We start from the raw sequence: 19,604 nt of genomic DNA, 5'->3' as shown, positions 1-19,604 counted from the left end.
GACAGGAGGAGGAGCACTGGATTCCCCCCCTTTCTCTAAACTGTATCATTAACATTATTTTCATAAACACTGATGTTGGTAATGTCTTGTTGTTTTCTTCTTATTTTTCCCTTTATTTATTTCTTTTTTGTTTGTTTGTTTATTTGATTGTTGTTTTGAATTTTATAATGGTTACTATCGCTACATCTAAAATGAGACAGGATTATAGTATATAGTATATTTTATATTTAAACTTGTGCTTTATTCAAAAAAATAAGCCTTGATGTGAATTTTGCTAAATTTAAATTCATCACTGTCTAGAGAACACTGTTAGATATTTTTAATGATGCTGAGGTTCTTGTATATTTACCTCACTAAACGTTACGTTAGTGACTAGAAAATTCTACAAAATGACAGTAATGATATTAGCATTATTTGCAGCAACATTAAGTTTTCAGCTTAAAATTTCCAAACTATGAAAAACCATTAAGAACATCCAGTGTGAGTATCGCATCAAGTCAGTTAAACTTCTGGTCTGATCAGTCAAGTAGCAGAGGTTTGTTAGATTGTTAATCAATTTCAGCTGCTTTAGTCTTAATGCAATCAACAACAGGTGCACAACACGGGCAATGATGAAAGAACAATCAAAACAAATGATTTTACACGTGGAAGTCACTGGCATTTTCCCCTTTTACTTTTTCTGAGTGTTTCTTTACTAGTTTTGTATTTGGCTATGGTCAGTGTCATAGCTGGTAGCATGAAGAAAAACCTGGACTCCAAATCCTCCAGTACGGCGGAGGAGTGTGTGTCTCTGGTCCAGTGGATTCCAGGTTCCTACTGATGCAAGACAATACTCATGAGAAGAGAGCATACAGGAACTTCCTGAAGACCAAGTGAATTGTAGAGGAGTAGAGTTGAGAGTAGAGCTGCAGTGAAGATTAGTTACAGAGCTGGACTCAATTTAGTTTATTTTGTTATGAGAAGTTCATAGACCAAACCAAAGAGGTAAACTGCCTTTAATTTACCAAATTATAGTGAAATGCAGCCTGAAAATATAATAATACAAATCACATTTTATAGTCCAGGAAAGTCTCATCTAATGTTACAGAGAGTTGACACAACTTCATTTGCATGAAGTTATAAAAGATACCGAGACCTGCAGATGTATCCTGGACAGGAAGAGAGGGAGGAGGAGATGTGATGCTTCATTACCTGAGTGTGAAGATTCATTTGCAAGTTTACAACCAACATTTTAAACCAGTGACACTTGCCCTCTCTGTTACTCAGGAAGTATTGTTAAATGATGCTCTCTAGTGTTCAAATATTACACAGTCTGTATATCAGAATACACTAATGTTTTAACTATGGGAAGAAGACATTTAAAAAATGGTGTGCTTATGAGTGCTTTTTTTTCCTATATGTACCCCTCTCCAAAATTTAAGAGTTCATTTTAATCATTTTAAATTTATGTTACCACAACACAGTGACACAATTTCTTATTTACTGACAAGAAAACACATTTCTTAATCAATGCTTTTATTATTTAATGCAACATTCCTGAAAATACTTGTTGAAAACCAGCAAATGAATACATGACTTAAACCTTTTGCTTTATTCTGATTTCTAACATGTAAAGACTGTAATGAGCAAACAGCACAAGCAGTAAAGAAGCAGATTTTAAATGCACATTCTGGTCCTCGACTATTCAGTGGGACATTCTGACTTCTTGATGGTTTTCTCTGAAGTCTGTGAGCCCAAAGACGCTTTACATGTATAAACCTTATCCATGTTCCAGTCTGACGTCTGGATGGTCAGAGAGCTGCTGATTTGGTAAGTCTGGTCTGGTCTCTGAACAGCAGTGCTGGTAGAGATCCCACTGCTCACTGGACTCCCACCAGAAAACCAGCTCACATCTGCAAAAGGCACAGACTGACTGGACAGACAGACCAGAGAAGCTGTGTCGGACTGGAGCTCAGCACTGGACGGAGGGAAGACTGTCAGGACAGGAGGAGAGAGGCTGGAGCCTGAAAATACATGAAGAACATTCACAAAACAAAAAAAGAGAAATAAAAGAAAGAAGGAAATTGGAAATGAAGTCATAACCAGAAGTAATCAAGAAGAGTCAATATGGAATAAACACAACATTTGTCGTGAAGTTAGAAGAAAACAAAACTAATGTACAATACCAAAATATATGGATCCAACATATTGTTTGAATTTCTTTTTTTTACCAAATAAAATATGATTAGTTACTGTTTAACTTTCCATGTAATATGTCTTTCATTTAATTCTACAGGTTTCTGCATAACATGTCAGCTAATGTGGGTAATTTTCTTTCATGTCAAAGTAAAGTGTACAGCCAGGTTCTAATCACTTCAAATTTTGAACTTTAGTAACACTGTTAAAAGCTATTGGAGAAAGAGAAAACGGGCCTTTGTATGTTTTTGAAATGCCAACCTAAACATAAATTAAAAGCAATAAGAACAGAAAAACAACATATTTCACATCCTTTTTTATAGAACTGGTTTGACACCATTTCACATTTTTTAAACATGTAATTCATGTCTCCTGTATATGGAGACAACCTGAAACTATTTCAGATTGTACAAAATCATAAAAAATGATGCAGCACAAGAAACATATTGAACTAAGTAGTCACCAGCAGATTTTTGCAAAATCTCTGTTGTTTTATGATCAGTTAAAAAGTACTTACTTGTCACAATCAGCTTGGTGCCTTGTCCGAATACCACAGTGATTCAGTTTGTATACATGGCTGTACAAAAACCTCCTGACTGTCACTGATGAGGGGAGAGGAACTGAAACATCCTGTAGAGACTAACTTTCACTGTCAACATCTCATTCACTTCATCTGTTTGTATTTTATAACTGTGTCTCTCTGTGTAGTCATGTTTTTTCTTTTATGTCACTTGTTTTGTGCAAGATTTAATAAAGTCGTCATTATTGGCCAGCATTAATCAAAGCTGTACTGTCTCTCAATAAGATTTTGGCCAGAGTCTGCTTCACTATGAACCAGCTTTATTGGAAGAGTCTTCCAATGTCTAACAGGAACTCACTGCAGAGTCTCCTGTCTCTGCATGATTGATAATAGGTTTGGAGGCCTATCTCCACCCACCACCACTTCCCCTGCCGGTGGCGGACTCCCTCAGGTGTCGGTGTGTTGGTGGTTCTTTGTGTCTGGGGGTGGGCGTCCAGGTACACACCGGCTCACTCCTTGGCGGCCGCTTGTCGGGGCCTGGGGCCTGGGGCTCGCTCGGGCCCCTTTGGAGGTGGGGTGCCCCCGGCCTCTCGGCCTGGGGCTCGGTCACTCAGGCACAGCTGGGGGCCGGCGGAGCTCACGGGCGCGTCACTGCAACTCCCCCTGACTTCTGCTCCGCGGCTGCTGGGCGAGCCCTCATCTGGGACTCTCCTCAGCTCTTACTGGGACAGTGGCGCGGCTGCCCCTCTGTTGGTCTTCCATGGTCTCTTGTGTTCTGGGGGCCTCTGGATGTCTGGAGTTTTGATCTCCTCCATACCCGCTTCACACCCTGGAGGACGGGGCTGTGGCCCCCCCACACTCCCTAGCAGATCATTACATGGAGAAACCTTTGGAATGCAAGCATGCTGATCCACACAGGTATGCACACATGGGTATTCACAGACGCGGACTAAAGCTTTCTTGGCTGCTGCCTCAAAGCACACTGTGCGCTGTCTATCTTGCGTGCTGCACAATATCGTTTATTATTTAGTAAATATTGATATCTATGACTAGCTAGTCTATTGTGATGGTGCTTTGTTTTCTCTATTATTATGTTGCTCTTTGTTGTTTGCTGTCTCCTCTGTTTGTTTGTTTTTGTTTGTTTTGTTTTTTTTCTCCATACAGGTGACCCAGGAGTTCTTTTTTTTTTTCTCTCTCTTCCCCCCCCTTCTCACCGTCTCTTCTCCCCTTTGGTTTTCTTTCTTTCTCTCCCCCTCTTTCTCTCATTCATTCCCCCTGTCCTATTTATTAAAAAAAAAAAAAAATGACAAAGGATGAACTGAAGCTCTGCCATCACGTAATGTCGCATACTGCTGTTTCTGATGTCATTTAAAAAAAAAAAAAAAAAAAAAAAAAGATTGATAATAGACTTGAAATCAGTATTTGGTCAGGATTTAGATATTAATCTGTCTGAGGAGAATCCTGCTGAAAAGGCAGGTGAGCTGTGAGAATGATGAAATCTCAGAACTGAGGAGAAGAACCAGGAACCTTTTTGTACCAGCTGAAATAAAAGCTTTTAGCCTTTTTAATGTTGTATTTGAGCAGGTTAAAGGTTAAAAAAAAAAAGAATTTAAAAAATGAGCAATCCAATGTTTAATAAGATGATGATGAGGACGTAGAGTTGAATCTTTCTGAGGAGAATCTTGTTTCAAAGCTTTTGAACTGTCAGAATGGAGAAATCTTGGAACATACAGAACTTGTTTATACCAGCTAACAAAATTCCTATCATCTCTCTCAATGTTGCAGTTGAGAACAGCTAGTTGAAAACTTTGTACTTAAGTACAGTAAGTATTTCTATTTGGTTACTTCCCACCTCTGGGGACAGAGAACCTATTCCAACGCCAAGTGAGCTGCCAGAATGACAAAACTGAGGAACCCCTCCTTCTTTTTTAGACCATCTAACATAATTCAACCACGTTGCACCTGAGAACAACTTCTTGACCTGGAGAAACCTTGTGGACAGCAGGTATCTGGATAAACACTTCCGCTGCATTAACATGTGCCAACAAACACAGAAAGAACATGAGTGAAATGTCTTTCTCCAAAAACATGGGCTATGAAACAGATGAGAAGAACGACTTACATTTTAGAGAAGTGATGAGAGAGCAGACAGACCCCAGCATGTTGTCAGTGTGAGGTGTAAACATCCTTAACTATTCAGTTGAGTTGTGAAAAGAATTGTAGTGAGAAGCAAGCACCAGATAAAATTTTATTTTGCTGCATTTTCACTTGAAACATTTTTGAACTTTAACAGTATCTATTTAGGTTGATTAATGTGATTTACTGCAGCTGGAATGTTACAGTTATCAGAATTTTAGACAATCATTTATCAAATTGCTGTTATTTAAAAACGTGCACATCATTGTGTACAATTGGTGGTCCTTGATATTTTATATACTCATTTTATATATCAGTGATGATTGCTTAAATGCATCAAAAAGAGTAATTCCGTGTTTCTTAAAAACACTCTCTAAAGTTGGTGGGTTTTCATTGATGAACATTAAAATAAAAAATAAAAAAATAACAATAAAAACACACTATTTGAAGGTGGTGGGTTTACACTGAGTTTGCTGAATGGGTCTTTTGTCAGCATGTGGAAAAAAAGAGCATCAAAAAGCAGAAGTATCAGTGAGGAGGTTTTTGTCACAGTGTAAATCACTGTGATACAGCAGCAGAGCCGTCCCATGTCTTACAGTAATAGACTGCAGAGTCTCCCTCCTCCACATTTTTGATGATCAAACGATAATCTGTTGTTGACTGATGAGTGGATGTGAATTTTGGAGAGGAGAACCCAGAGCCATAACTTGGAAGACTATCGATATAATAAAAATACAGCACAAACTGAGGAACTCCTCCTGGAATCTGTTTGTACCAATAGACATAGTTATCAACAGTCCCCAGGTTACAGTCCATGGTGGCTGTCTCTCCTTTCCTCACTGATAAAACAGGAGGTTTCTGTGTCAGCACCGTCACACCGCTCACACCTGTAAACAGCAATAAGACATGGAGTCAAGAGAAACACAAGCACATATGAATCCTACAAATAACTACTGATCTGAAGTGTAAATGAGGTTCCATACATGTTAGAGCAGTGATGAGAGCACAGAGAGTCACCAGCATGTTGTCACTGTGTGTTGAGACTTGGAACTTGGAAAGCAATAGAACTGCTTCTGTAGGAGGAGAGGAGGTGTGAACCATTAAATATGACACTGAAACTCAGAGAGACTGACAGGAGGAGGAGCTAAACCTGGATAGTTTGTGATGTTTGGGGTAACTTAACTAGAGGGTAATTCTGCTTTTGTATTAATAATTGTTGGTGATAGTGATGTCTCCCTCCTCTCCCCTAAAATTGTGGTGTTATATTTTATTATCATAAGTATCATAAATAACTATGTCCTTCAGTTTTATTATTGATGCTTTAACCATTACCAGTTTTTATATTTATATTTAGACAAAAACAGAGCAGAACCCCACTAACTGTTATAATTAGTCAACAAACAAAATGCATAACCTGCATTGTGGTTCGGGTTAGGAGAACATTTTATAAAATATTACATCATTAATGAATATTGAACAACTGAACAAAGAGTTCAAATACAGATCACATTGATACAAACATTTTGATATAGTTCAAATACCAGTTTCTCTCATCTATATTATATTTTATTATTATAAGTTATTATAAGTTGGTTTCTATGTTCTTAAGATTTATTATTGATGCTTTAATCATTACCAGTTTTTATATTTGGACAAAAACAGAGCAGAACCCCACTAACTGTTACAATTAATTGTTATAATTAGTCAACAAACAAAATGCACAACCTTTTGTGTAACATCACATGAAACCGGAGTTGTTAGGGTTAGGAGAACATTTCATAAAATGTTACGTCATTAATGAATATTGAACAGCTGAACAAAGACTTCAAATACAGATCACTGTGATACAAACGATTCACAAATACCAGTCTCTCTCATCTACATCTTGAGAGTTAAACAATCTGATTATCACTGTGACACATATTATTGCAAACTGATGAAACTGAGCACCACTGTTACTAACACTCAGGATGTAACTCTTCTAATCCTGGTGCACAATGCTGGTGGTGAATACCTGTTTGCACACAGGTGTGTACAAAAAAGTACTCACATTTCTTGGGTGACTGCTGCCTCTAAACATATCGGTCTTGTGTGCTGCTCAGTAACATTCAGTATTTATTATTTACTGTTACTTATGCTTATGTTGATTGTTGCTGTGGGTTTCCATACTGTGTTGTTCTCTTTTTGCTTGTTTTTTTTCCCCAGCAGGTGATCAAACAGATTTTTAGTGTCTTTTCTCTCTGTCTCTCTGTTTTTCTTTACCTCTCCTTCTCTTGAGCCTCTTCCCAACTTCTCTTTTCTTTGTCTTTCCTATCCCCAGGTTCTGTCCATTTAGATTGTAAGAACTTAAAATTAAAAAAAGAAATCAATACATAAATAATAAATATCGAACAAACTGTGACAATCAAGTGGACCATTATGGCAAAAGCTGTAACGATCAGCTTGCAAAAAATACATCTGTTGGACATTTTCCTTGGCCTTGAGACAATACAAAAAAAAACCCCAAAAAAACGAATTGAGTCTGATGTCTATTATATTACTTATAGATAACAGCATACAGTATTGGTCTCCTGTTTTGTATATCATTATTTGAGTAGTTTTGACTGAATAGTCCCCTCTTGGCTTTTTTCATGATTTTCCTGATTAATATTAAAATAAAAAAACAAAACAAATAACACAGTATTTGAAGGTGGTGGGGTTTCAGTGAGTTGTTGGAGGAGTCTTATTAGGATACCAAAAAGCAGAAGTATCTGTGAGGAGGTTTTTGTCACAGAGTAAATCACTGTGATACCCCACTGCTAGCAGAGTCATCCCATGTCTTACAGTAATAGACTGCAGAGTCTCCCTCCTCCACATTTTTGATGATCAAACGATAATCTGTTGTTGACTGATGAGTGGATGTGAATTTTGGAGAGGAGAACCCAGAGCCATAGGTTGGAGAACTCCGGCCATGATAAAACCTCACTACATGCTGAGGAACTCCTCCTGGAATCTGTTTATACTAATAAGCAGGATAGTTATCAACAGTCCCCAGGTTACAGTCCATAGTGGCTGTCTCTCCTTTCCTCACTGATAAAACAGGAGGTTTCTGTGTCAGCACCGTCACACCACTCACACCTGCAAATAACAAAAAGACATGGAGTCAAGAGAAACACACTGACATTTAAATGTAACATGAGGTCTTTTCTTCAGTATCTTTTAGACTCTTTACATGTTAGAGCAGTGATGAGAGCACAGAGAGTCACCAGCATGTTGTCACTGTGTGTTGAGAATGGATTTGTAATTTGGAAAGAGATTTGACTCCTTCTGTAGAGGAGAGGAGGTGTCAACCATTAAATATGTCACTGAAACTCAGAGAGACTGACAGGAGGAGCAGCACTGGATCCCCCCCTTTCTCTAAGCTGTATTATTAACATTATTTTCATGAACACTGATGTTGGTAATGTCTTGTTTTTTTCTTCTTTTTTCCCCTTTGTTCATTTATTTATTGTTTGTTCGTTTGATTGTTGTTTTGAATTTTATAATGGTTACTTTCTCCACATCTAAAATGAGACAGGATTATAGTTGGTTATATTTTACTTAAACTTGTGTTTTATTCAAAAAATACGCCAAGATCTAAAATTTGCTAAATTTGAATTCATCACCATCTAGAGAACACTGTTAGATATTTTTAATGATGCTGAGTGTTAGATTTGTATTGTTGATTGTCATTTATGCTTAGAAATATTTACTCATATATGCTTAGAAGTGTATATAATCATTGGTGGATTGAAAGGATGTTTCATCCTAAAGTAACAGCTCTGTGTGTTAGGGACTGCATCCGTTCTTCTAGAGTGTCCTTGGTATAAATCACATACTCCCTAGGAGAGTTTCTCTTTTCTTGTTGATTTATGGTATAGCAAGCACACGTATATCTGTTTAAGTATAAGAGCCTTTTGTTCAGATGGACCGCTAGACTCCTGGCACCAGCTTTGGGGAGTCTTCACAGGGTCACATCTGGACACCACACACACACACACACACACACACAGTATTCTTTGTTCACATGTATACCTATGTAAGATGTCATATGTTAATGACCCTATGCATATTCATGTAACCACAATAAAAGGAGTGCTATGGGGAGCCTGGCTGAGAGTCTGACGGAGGTCAAGTGGTGGAACGACACTCGGCTCCAGCCAGCTTTCCCTCATGCATGAGTAAAACCAGCCTGCTTGTGTCTTGCTTTGCAGTGTAACTATATTGTCTTCAACGTTCCAGCGGATAGGTACAAGCTACAAACCTATCACTGAGGTTCTTGTATATTTACCTCACTAAACGTTACGTTAGTGAATACTTTCACACTAACTTGATCAGACTGCTTTTGCAGCTTTTTCTCCCAGTACAGCTCTCTCCTCCAGTCCGAGTCACCTCCTGATAGAGGGAGAGCCTCATTAGCTGATCAGCCCCAGCTGCAGTTAAGTAGCAGAGGGGGTTGTTAATCAGCACAGGAGCACAGAGGCTGCAGCCAGAAAATACACAGTGTTCAACAGCTATAAATGCCATAAAAGTCTAAAAGTCTAGAAAATGACAGTAATGATATTAGCATTATTTGTAGAAACATTAAGTTTTCAGCTTAAAAGTTCCAAACTATGAAAAACCATTAAGAACATCCAGTGAAAGGGAAGCACAGGAAATATATGGTGTTCCAAAAAAATTAAAGAAACACTTTTTAAGAGTATCGCATCAAGTATGTTAAATTTCTGGTCTGATCAGTCAAGTAGCAGAGGTTTGTTAGATTGTTAATCAATTTCAGCTGCTTTAGTCTTAATGCAATCAACAACAGGTGCACAACACAGGCAATGGTGAAAGAACAATCAAAACAAATGATTTTACACGTGGGAGTCACTGGCATTTTCCCCTTTTACTTTTTCTGAGTGTTTCTTCACTGGTTTTGTATTTGGTTATGGTCAGTGTCATAGCTGGTAGAATGAAGAAAAACATGGACTCCAGCTCCTCCAGTACGGTGGAGGAGTGTGTGTCTCTGGTCCAGTTGATTCTGAGTTCCTACTGGTGCACGACCAGTGTTGGTCAAGTTACTTGAAAAAAGTAATCAATAACTAATTACTGATTACTTATTTTCAAAAGTAATTAATTACTTAGTTACTTAGTTACTTTTTAAAAACACGATTTACAACCTGAATAGGTGATAAAGCGATAGATCTTTCAGCCCAATTCTACTTTTTCTACATAATCCATCATACAAAATGTAATCAAATGGAAAAGTCTCTTTTTTTAACTTGTTTTATTAGTTTTAATCTTTTAACTTTATGCATCAAGCAAAAATGTAATTATATGCAACATTCTCTGACTGGAAGAAATTTGTTTAACATTTAAACTATTTTCTGCACATTCCAGCACATAAAATAAAATATTTTTTTTCGTGTTTACACTCACTCTTTCAAATAGATGCAAGTAAAACACAGCAGAAAATAAATAAAGTCAAAGACTAGCGGTCTATTTTCACCTGTAAAGCAGGAGTGCGGTAGGCGGAGGTTTACCCTGGTGCAGGTGTGCCGCAGCGGTCAGTTGAGGAATCCGCGAGTTTCTCTGTGAGTTTCCCATTACGTCGTAGTGCACTCGGTGCTTGCTTGGAAGTTTAGGGGTTTTTTCGCTGTAAAAAGAAGTTTTCTTCCCACGCACAACTGACGCTAATGTTTTTGTCACTTTTTATGGAATCAAACTTAAAATAACGTCAGTACTTCCACGCTTTAAACGCTGCACGCTCATACCCTCTCCCGCACTGATATATTATCCACTGTTGATCTGCACACAGCTGTTGTCATGAACGTCGCACTTGCTTACGTCACTGTCATGAGACATTCTCGCAAAAAAATCACGGTTTTAGTAACGCAGTAACGCAGTGTTCCTACGGGAAAGTAACGGTAATCTAATTACCGTTTTTGCAATAGTAATCCCTTACTTTACTCGTTACTTGAAAAAAGTAATCGCGTTACAACTAACGTGTTACTGCCCATCTCTGATCAAGACTAATGTGATATATTAGATAATTTCTATATTGGTTACAATTAAGATTATTTTTACTTTTCCAGTTCACGAGGACTGTTTTCTTGGCAATGCATAGGGCAGCCATATGGGCTATATTCTTTTCTGTAGTGACATAATCTAAGATGCCCAACAAGCACACTAAAGGGGAAGTTGAAATGTAACATTTCAGACACTTTGATAAGTATTCACATATCTCGCGCCAAAACTTCTGAACTGGTGAACAGAACCAAAGAGCATGGATGTAATTGTCCGGTGTATTGGCTTGACAGTGTGAGCAGTTGTTGGAGAACATAAAGCCCATCTTGAACATCTGATGACCTGTATAGTGCACTGTATGTAATATTTTGTAGTATTGAAGTAATTGAAGACTGGGATTTCTAATTAAATAAAGGGTTTTTATGCATACCTGAGACCAGGTCTGGACTGGGACACCGGCCCACCAGTTATTATAAGGAAAAGCCATAAAGCCTTTGAATGAATACAAATGCTGTTGTGACAGTGATGTACACTATCTTGTTGGTATATATGTATTAATCCAATAAACTTAAACCTACACCATCCTCCATATTCTGGTATTTTAAACAGTACTTAGGGGAAATATCAAACAATCTAATCAATATTTACATATACCTAACTAGCAGTGTTGCCAACTCCCAGCAAGAAAATAGGGAACAACCCCCCACTCTGCCTCATGATGCTTAATTGACTTAATTGACTGTAATTTATTGCCAGGGTAAAAAAAAAAATGCACAGAAACCAATTATTTTTCTACAGTAATTAAATACATTCAACATCTTTCTTCAACCGAATTGTAGACTGCACACATGGTACCTTCCCAAAGGAAAAAGTACCATCTGTATTATTAATAATAATAATAATAATAATAATAATTTAACTTAATTTAATTTAATAATTTAACCCATTCACTCAGTGAAGCAGTATATTCCTCTTTCATAACAACAAATTAGATACATTGATTATCTAAAAAAAAGAAAAAAGAAAAAACAATAGGCATACACAAACACAGTTTGTCTATCTATAAATGTTTACATTCTCTTTCTACCTCACTAACATGCTTCTTCTCTCTGCAACTAGAGGCTACAGCTTGGAATCTGATTCAGAAATAACATGTTGACAATGTTTTGATCAAACGTATTTTACACCACAATGGTATTGAAAGCTGAAGATGTGAGACTTTATGAGTGAATAATGTGTGTATATTTTGGTGCTTTTTTTTTTAATTTAAAATGAAAGTGCAAATGAAAAAAAATTACAATGAATAAATTCAATAAAGCAATGTTTAAGAACTAATTGTGTGCCTTTGGTGCACTGAGTTTGTGCACAAAAAGCAGAAGTAAGGAGTGAGGAGGTTTTTGTCACAGTGTAAATCACTGTGATACGTACTCATTAACAGAGTTGTCCCATGTCTGACAGTAATAGACTGCAGAGTCTCCCTCCTCCACATTGCTGATGATCAAACGATAATCTGATGATGACTGATGAGTGGATGTGAATTTTGGAGAGGAGAACCCAGAGCCAAAGGTTGGAGAACTATAGTCATAACGAAACCACAGCACAAACTGAGGAACTCCTCCTGGAATCTGTTTATACCACCGAGCAGCATTAGTACCAGTCCCCAGGTTACAGTCCATGGTGGCTGTCTCTCCTTTCCTCACTGATAAAACAGGTTTCTGTGTCAGCACCGTCACACCGCTCACACCTGCAAACAACAAGAAGATATGAAGTCACGAGAAACATATTGACATCAGTATACATGTGTGCAATATAAATCAAAGTGTTTACATGTTAGAGCAGAGATGAGAGCACAGAGAGTCACCAGCATCATGTCAGTGTGAAGTATGAACTGATTTGGAGAAAAGCTGCTGGAGAAGCCATTTAATAGAACTATCAGGAGGAGGAGCTGTGTCTCCTCCTCTCCTTTTTTTTTCTTTTGTCTTAATTTGTTTCTTTATTAGCAACATAATGTATATATTTTGATTGAAGCGTATAATCAGAATAATGAGAAAATAATACCAAGGCCTCCAGAAGAACAAAGGGACTAATACTTACATTAAAACAAAATGGGGGAAAAGAACTAGGCATACAAATAGCAAAGGAGGATTGGTCATGTGGGTGACACACAAGCTCAACAAATTGAAGAGAACTTACTTGGGGAAAATTGAATTTGTGTGTTTCTTAGACCTTAAAAGCAAGGAATGTGGGTGACAACAGCAGGAAATGAAATGAATGCCACCCACTCACAAAATCTTTGGGTAGGCAACAAAATTCAAATATACTGGGACAGTGCATGTCTAACACTAAGAAAAAAACTAGGCTGTGAAATCCCTGTAGATGCCATTGTGCTGTATCTTGGAGTAATTAAAGTATTGCTCATTGTAGGTTGCAAAAAAAAATAGCACAATTGGTATATAAAGGGAAATCTTTATGAGAAGATAACTTTCTTGCAAATGTTTGAAGGAGACGCCTTTTCATAAAAGTGGAAGAAATGGATTGCCTTCATGTGTCATGGTCTAACAGTATTCAGCTGTCTCTGAATGATCAAATGATATGAACTGAAACATTTCCATTAAAAACAGCAGTTCCATTTTATTTTACAGAGAGCTGATACGTCATTTACTTGAGGTTATAAATGAGTTACTAAGACCTGCAGGTGCATCCTGAAGAAACAGAAGAGCAGAGAGGTGATGCTTCACTAACCGAGTGTGAAGATTCATTTGCAAGTTTACAACCAACATTTTAAACCAGTGACACTTGCCCTCTCTCATACTCAGGAAGTATTGTTAAATGATGCTCTCTAGTGTTCAAATATTACATAGCGTGTATTTCAGAATATACTAATGTTTTTATTATGAGAAGAAGACATTTAAAAAGTGGTGTGCTTATGAGTGCTGTTTTCCTCCGTGTGCCCCTCTCTAAAAGTTAAGAGTTCATTTTAATCGTTTTAAATTTATGTTACTAACAAAACAGTGACACAATTTATTATTTATTTTAACCAATGCTTTTATTAATTTATGGCAAAACATGAATTCCTGAAAATACTTGTTAACAATCTGCAGATGAATACATGACTTAAACCTTTTGCTTTATTCTGATTTCTAACATGTAAAGACTGTAATGAGCAAACAGCACAAGCAGTAAAGAAGCAGATTTTAAAAGCACATTCTGGTCCTCGACTACTCAGTGGGACATTCTGACTTCTTGATGGTTTTCTCTGAAGTCTGTGAGCCCAAAGACACTTTACATGTATAAACCTTATCCATGTTCCAGTCTGACGTCTGGATGGTCAGAGAGCTGCTGATTTGGTAAGTCTGGTCTGGTCTCTGAACAGCAGTGCTGGTAGAGATCCCACTGCTCACTGGACTCCCACCAGAAAACCAGCTCACATCTGCAAAAGGCACAGACTGACTGGACAGACAGACCAGAGAAGCTGTGTCGGACTGGAGCTCAGCACTGGACGGAGAGAAGACTGTCAGGACAGGAGGAGGGAGGCTGGAGCCTGAAAATACATGAAGGATGTTCAGAAAACAAAAAAAGATAAATAAAAGAAAGAAGGAAATTGGAAATGAAGTCATAACCAGAAGTAATCAAGAAGACTCAATATGGAATAAACATAACATTTGTCGTGAAGTTAGAAGAAAACAAAACTAATGTACAATACCAAAATATATGGATCCAACATATTGTTTGAATTTCTTTTTATATTTTTACCAAATAAAATATGATTAGTTACTTTTTAACTTTCCATGTAAGATGTCTTTGATTAAATTCTACAGGTTTCTGCATAACATGTCAGCTAATGTGGGTAATTTTCTTTCACGTCAAAGAAAAGTGTACGGCCAGGCTCTAATCACTTCAAAGTAATTTTGAACTTCAGTAACACTGTTAACTACTATTGAAGAAAGAGAAAATGGGCCTATGTATGTTTTTGAAATTCCAACCTAAACATAAATTAAAAGCAATAAGAACAGAAAAACAGCATATTTCACATCATTGTCAGAGAACTGGTTTGACCCCATTTCACATTTTTTAAACATAAGTAATTCATGTCTGCTGTATATGAGACAAACTGAAACTATTTCATGTTGTACAAAATCATAAAAAATGATGCTAAACAAGAAAAATATTGAACTAAGTAGTCATCAGCAGATTTTTGCAAAATCTCTCTTGTTTTATGATCAGTTAAAAAGTACTTACTTGTCACAATCAGCTTGGTGCCTTGTCCGAATACCACAGTGATTCAGTTTGTATACATGGCTGTACAAAAACCTCCTGACTGTCACTGATGAGGGGAGAGGAACTGAAACATCCTGTAGAGACCAACTTTCACTGTCAACATCTCATTCACTCCATCTGTTTGTATTTTATAACTGTGTCTCTCTGTGTGTAGTCGTGTTTTTTCCTTCTTGTCACTTGTTTTGTGTAAGACTTAATTAAGTACTCATTACTGATCTGAATTAAACAGAGATTCACTGTCTCTTAATGAGATTTTGTTTATTCTGGTTCACTATGACGGAGCATTTTTGGGAGAGTCTTCCCATGTCTGACAGGAACTCACTGCAGAGTCTCCTGTCTCTGCATGATTGATAAAAGACTGCAAATCAGTGTTTGGTCAGGATTTAGATATTAGTCTGTCTGAGGAGAATCCTGCTGAAAATGCAGTTGACCTGTGAGAATGATGAAATCTCAGAAATGAGGAGAAGTACCAGGAACCTGTTTGTACCAGCCGACATAAAAGCTTTCAGCTTTTTTTAATGTTGTATTTGAGCAGGTTAAAGTTTAGAAAAGAATAAAAAAAAATAAGCAATCCAATGTTTAATAAGACATTATCTGAAAATTGTATGTTACACTGAATTTTCTTGATTGGACTATACTCAAGTGAATGAGTCTAAGAAAGCATATGTACTGCCAAGAGGTTTGTAACACATTGTGATAAGTACAGTGTCTTCTATTTCTGCGAACTTGATAGTTAAATGATAATTAACGTTTGATGAGGATGTAGAGTTGAATCTTTCTGAGGAGAATCTTGTTTCAAAGCTTTTGAGCTGTCAGAATGGAGAAATCTTAGAACATACAGATGATCTTCTCTAGGAACTTATTTATACAGCTAATAGAATTCCTATCATCTCTCTCAATGTTGCATTTGAGAACATCTTGTTGAAAACTTTGTACTTAAGTACAGTAAGTAAGTATTTGTACTTGGTTACTTCCCACCTCTGGGGACAGAAAACCTGTTCCAACGCCAAGTGAGCTGCCAGAATGAAAACTGAGGAACCCCTCCAGGAACTTGTTTAGACCATCCAACATAATTGAACAATCTTGCAGCTGAGAACAACTTCTTGACCTGGAGAAACCTTGTGGACAGCAGGTATCTGGATAAACACTTCCGCTGCATTAACATGTGCCAACAAACACAGAAAGAACATGAGTGAAATGTCTTTCTCCAAAACGATGGGCTATGAAACAGATGAGAAGAACGTCTTACACTTTAGAGAAGTGATGAGAGAGCAGACAGACCCCAGCATGTTGTCAGTGTGAGGTGTAAACATCCTTTAATATTCAGCTGAGATGTGAAAACGATTGTAGTGAGAAGAGAAGCAACAGATAAAATTCAATGTAGCTGCATTTTCACTTCATATGAAACATTTTTAAACCTATTATGCAACTTTATCAGTATCCATTTGGGTTGATTAATGTGATTTACTGCAGCTAGAATGTGACAGTTATCAGAGTTTTAGGAAACCGTTTGTCAAATTGCTGTTATTTAAAAACACACACATAATAGGTTTAATTGTGTTAGATGCACATAATTTAAAATGCACATAATTGTGTACATATATATGGCAATTTGTGTTGTTGGTGGTCATTATACTCCTCGATATTTTATACTTTCAGTGATGAATGTAAAAATATATCAAAACAAGTAATTCAGTATTTATTAGCAGACTGTCTGAAGTGGATGAGTTTTCAATGATGAACATTAAAATAAATCAAAAATAACAATAAACACACTATTTGAAGGTGGTGGGTTTACACTGAGTTTGCTGAATGGGTCTTTTGTCATCATGTGAAAAATAGAGCATCAAAAAGCAGAAGTATCAGTGGGGAAGTTTTTGTCACAGCCTGAATCACTGTGATACGTACGCAGAAGCAGAGTCATCATATGTCTGACAGTAATACACTGCAGAGTCTCCTGTCTCTGCTCGCTTGATAATGAACTGGTAATCAATGTTTGATGAGGATTTAGAGTTGAATCTGTCTGAGGAGAATCCTGTTCCAAATTCAAGTGAGCTGCCAGAATAATGAAATCTTAGAACATACTGAGGAGCCTCTCCAGGAACATGTTTATACCATCTAACAGAATTCCCATAATATCTCTCTATGTTACAGTTGAGAACAACTTCTTGACCTGGAGAAACTGTGTGGACAGCAGGTGTTTGGGTCAACACGATCACTGCATCAACATCTGCCAGGAAACACACACAAAAACATGAATGAAAAGTTTACCTCCAAAAATATACACCCTAAAACAGAAGATCTTACATGTTAGAGCAGTGATGAGAGTGCACAGGATCCACAGCATGCTGTCAGTGTGAGGTGTAAATGATCTTTACTGTTCAGCTGAGATGTGAGTAGGATTGTAGTGAGAAGTGAAGAGATACTGACACTTAAAGACACAGAGGAGAGCCAAACCAAAGGAGGAGGAGATTCAACAAAATGATTTTCATTCATAGAATAAAAAATCATTTATAATGCAAATAACATCAATTAAATGTTTCTGGCTCATGTTCAACCGACACACTTATGGCTGTCATGACATATTGCTCACGAAAATATTGTTGTAAAGGGAATAAATATTATATAACTGATTATTGACAGTTTTAGGTGTTAACACCAATCTCTTTCTAGCTGAAATGTGAGCAGGACTTATGTGAAAAGAATAAACAGTAACGTTTATAAGAACATGAGGTAGAACAAGTCTCAACAAATTCAGAACAGTTGTAGTTTAAATGCAAATGCCCTTATCCTCACACATCACACGTTTTCTTCTCGTCTTATATTTATTTCTGCCTGATGTATAGTCATCACTATTTAAGAGCTGAGACTGGTGTTTACTAAATTTCTATTACTTATAGATAACTTTTAGTTATATACAGTATTAGTCCACTTCTGACATGTTTTGGCTGATTAATATCTCTATATTCCTCTGCTTGCTTTATTCATATTTTCAATGATGAATATTAAAATTAATTAAAAAAACAAAACAAAACAAATAACACATTATTTGAAGGTGGTGGGATTTCAGTGTGTTTCTCGGATGTGTCTTTTTTTCAGCATGTGAAAGAGCATCAAAAAGCAGAAGTATCTGTGAGGAGGTTTTTGTCACAGTGTGAATCACTGTGATACCCCACTGCTAGCAGAGCCGTCCCATGTCTGACAGTAATAGACTGCAGAGTCTCCCTCCTCCACATTCTTGATGATCAAACGATAATCTGTTGTTGACTGATGAGTGGATGTGAATTTTGAAGAGGAGAACCCAGAGCCATAGGTTGGAGAACTATAGCTATGATGAAAATACAGCACAAACTGAGGAACTCCTCCTGGAATCTGTTTATACCAGGCAGCAACATAGCCAGTAACAGTCCCCAGGTTACAGTCCATGGTGGCTGTCTCTCCTTTCCTCACTGATAAAACAGGAGGTTTCTGTGTCAGCACCGTCACACAACTCACACCTGCAAACATCAAGAAGACATGAAGTCAAGAGAAACACACTGACATTTAACTGTAACATGAAGTCTATTCTTCAATATATTTTAGACTCTTTACATGTTAGAGCAGTGATGAGAGCACAGAGAGTCACCAGCATGTTGTCTGAGTGGGCTGAGAACTGAGTGGAGAGATGATGGTGGAGGAACTATTTAATACAACTAACAGGAGGAGGAGCTTTGGAGTTTTCTTTTTTCCGCTTGCCTGTGTTATTAATATTAATAACAATAATAATATGTCTTGTATATATAGTTTTTTTTTAATTATTTTGGAATGGTTAATAGCCATTCTTTTTCCATGGTTGGTTATATTTTATACTTTTAACTTGTATTGTATTTATAAACTATAATTAGATTAGCATATTCTGAAGCAACATAAAGTTTACAATTTCAGCTTTAGCTCTGTAAAAAAATCATTTTCACAGAAAGTTATTCTCTCACATGTCAAACTTTGTGGTGACTTTGCACAACAGTGGGATCATCTAATTAAATAACTAAATATCTGTAAATAAGATGGGCCTGTTTAAAATGTGATGTATAAAAACAGTTTTTTAAAAACAGAAGCAGTTTGCTGCTTGAAATTCCCACCCTGTGATAAACCATTAAGATTCAGCAACAAAATAAAATTGATATAATTATGTCAAAATTTGTCACAGCAGTTGCATCATGACAGCTGACGGCATTTTGCTGTGAGACAAAACTGCACATTCCAGGGTGGCCTTTTGTTGTGGGCAGTCTGAGGTACACCTGTGCACTACTCATGATGTCAGATCAGCATCCTGATGTGGCACACCTGTGAGGTGGGATGGATTATCTCAATATGGCAGATGTGCCCAATACCACACATTTGGACTGATTTGTGACCACTGTTTGGGAGGGATGGTTATATTGTGTATCTGGAATGAATTTTAGGTCTCTACGTCCATCCCATGGGGAATGGG

General features: G+C 37.2%; 2 protein-coding genes across 4 annotated transcripts; both read right to left on the bottom strand.

The window, feature by feature from the left end:
- Window positions 1-1,498: 1,498 nt before the first annotated feature.
- Window positions 1,499-12,757, bottom strand: LOC113020656 (immunoglobulin lambda-1 light chain-like). 2 transcript variants are annotated; one of them, XM_026164816.1, is made up of 4 exons: window positions 12,683-12,757; window positions 12,280-12,599; window positions 2,693-2,726; window positions 1,499-2,003 (listed from the first exon to the last, which is right to left on the bottom strand). In XM_026164816.1, the coding sequence occupies exons 1-4, from the start codon at window positions 12,723-12,725 to the stop codon at window positions 1,681-1,683; spliced, it is 720 nt and encodes a 239-aa protein (XP_026020601.1). In that variant the 5' UTR covers window positions 12,726-12,757; the 3' UTR covers window positions 1,499-1,680. The 2 variants fall into 2 exon arrangements, with proteins under 2 accessions (XP_026020601.1, XP_026020600.1); XM_026164815.1 differs by lacking the exons at window positions 12,280-12,599; window positions 12,683-12,757 and adding exons at window positions 5,402-5,718; window positions 5,815-5,979.
- A 1,125-nt stretch (window positions 12,758-13,882) lies between these two features.
- LOC113020657 (immunoglobulin lambda-1 light chain-like) lies at window positions 13,883-18,775 on the bottom strand. 2 transcript variants are annotated; one of them, XM_026164817.1, is made up of 4 exons: window positions 18,725-18,775; window positions 18,305-18,630; window positions 15,095-15,128; window positions 13,883-14,396 (listed from the first exon to the last, which is right to left on the bottom strand). In XM_026164817.1, the coding sequence occupies exons 1-4, from the start codon at window positions 18,762-18,764 to the stop codon at window positions 14,074-14,076; spliced, it is 723 nt and encodes a 240-aa protein (XP_026020602.1). In that variant the 5' UTR covers window positions 18,765-18,775; the 3' UTR covers window positions 13,883-14,073. The 2 variants fall into 2 exon arrangements, with proteins under 2 accessions (XP_026020602.1, XP_026020604.1); XM_026164819.1 differs by lacking the exons at window positions 18,305-18,630; window positions 18,725-18,775 and adding exons at window positions 17,038-17,363; window positions 17,441-17,500.
- Window positions 18,776-19,604: the final 829 nt, after the last annotated feature.

Source organism: Astatotilapia calliptera, chromosome 4, assembly GCF_900246225.1.
Source record: "Astatotilapia calliptera chromosome 4, fAstCal1.2, whole genome shotgun sequence".
Lineage (NCBI taxonomy): Eukaryota > Metazoa > Chordata > Actinopteri > Cichliformes > Cichlidae > Astatotilapia > Astatotilapia calliptera.
This window is presented reverse-complemented; position numbering and strand designations above follow the sequence as displayed.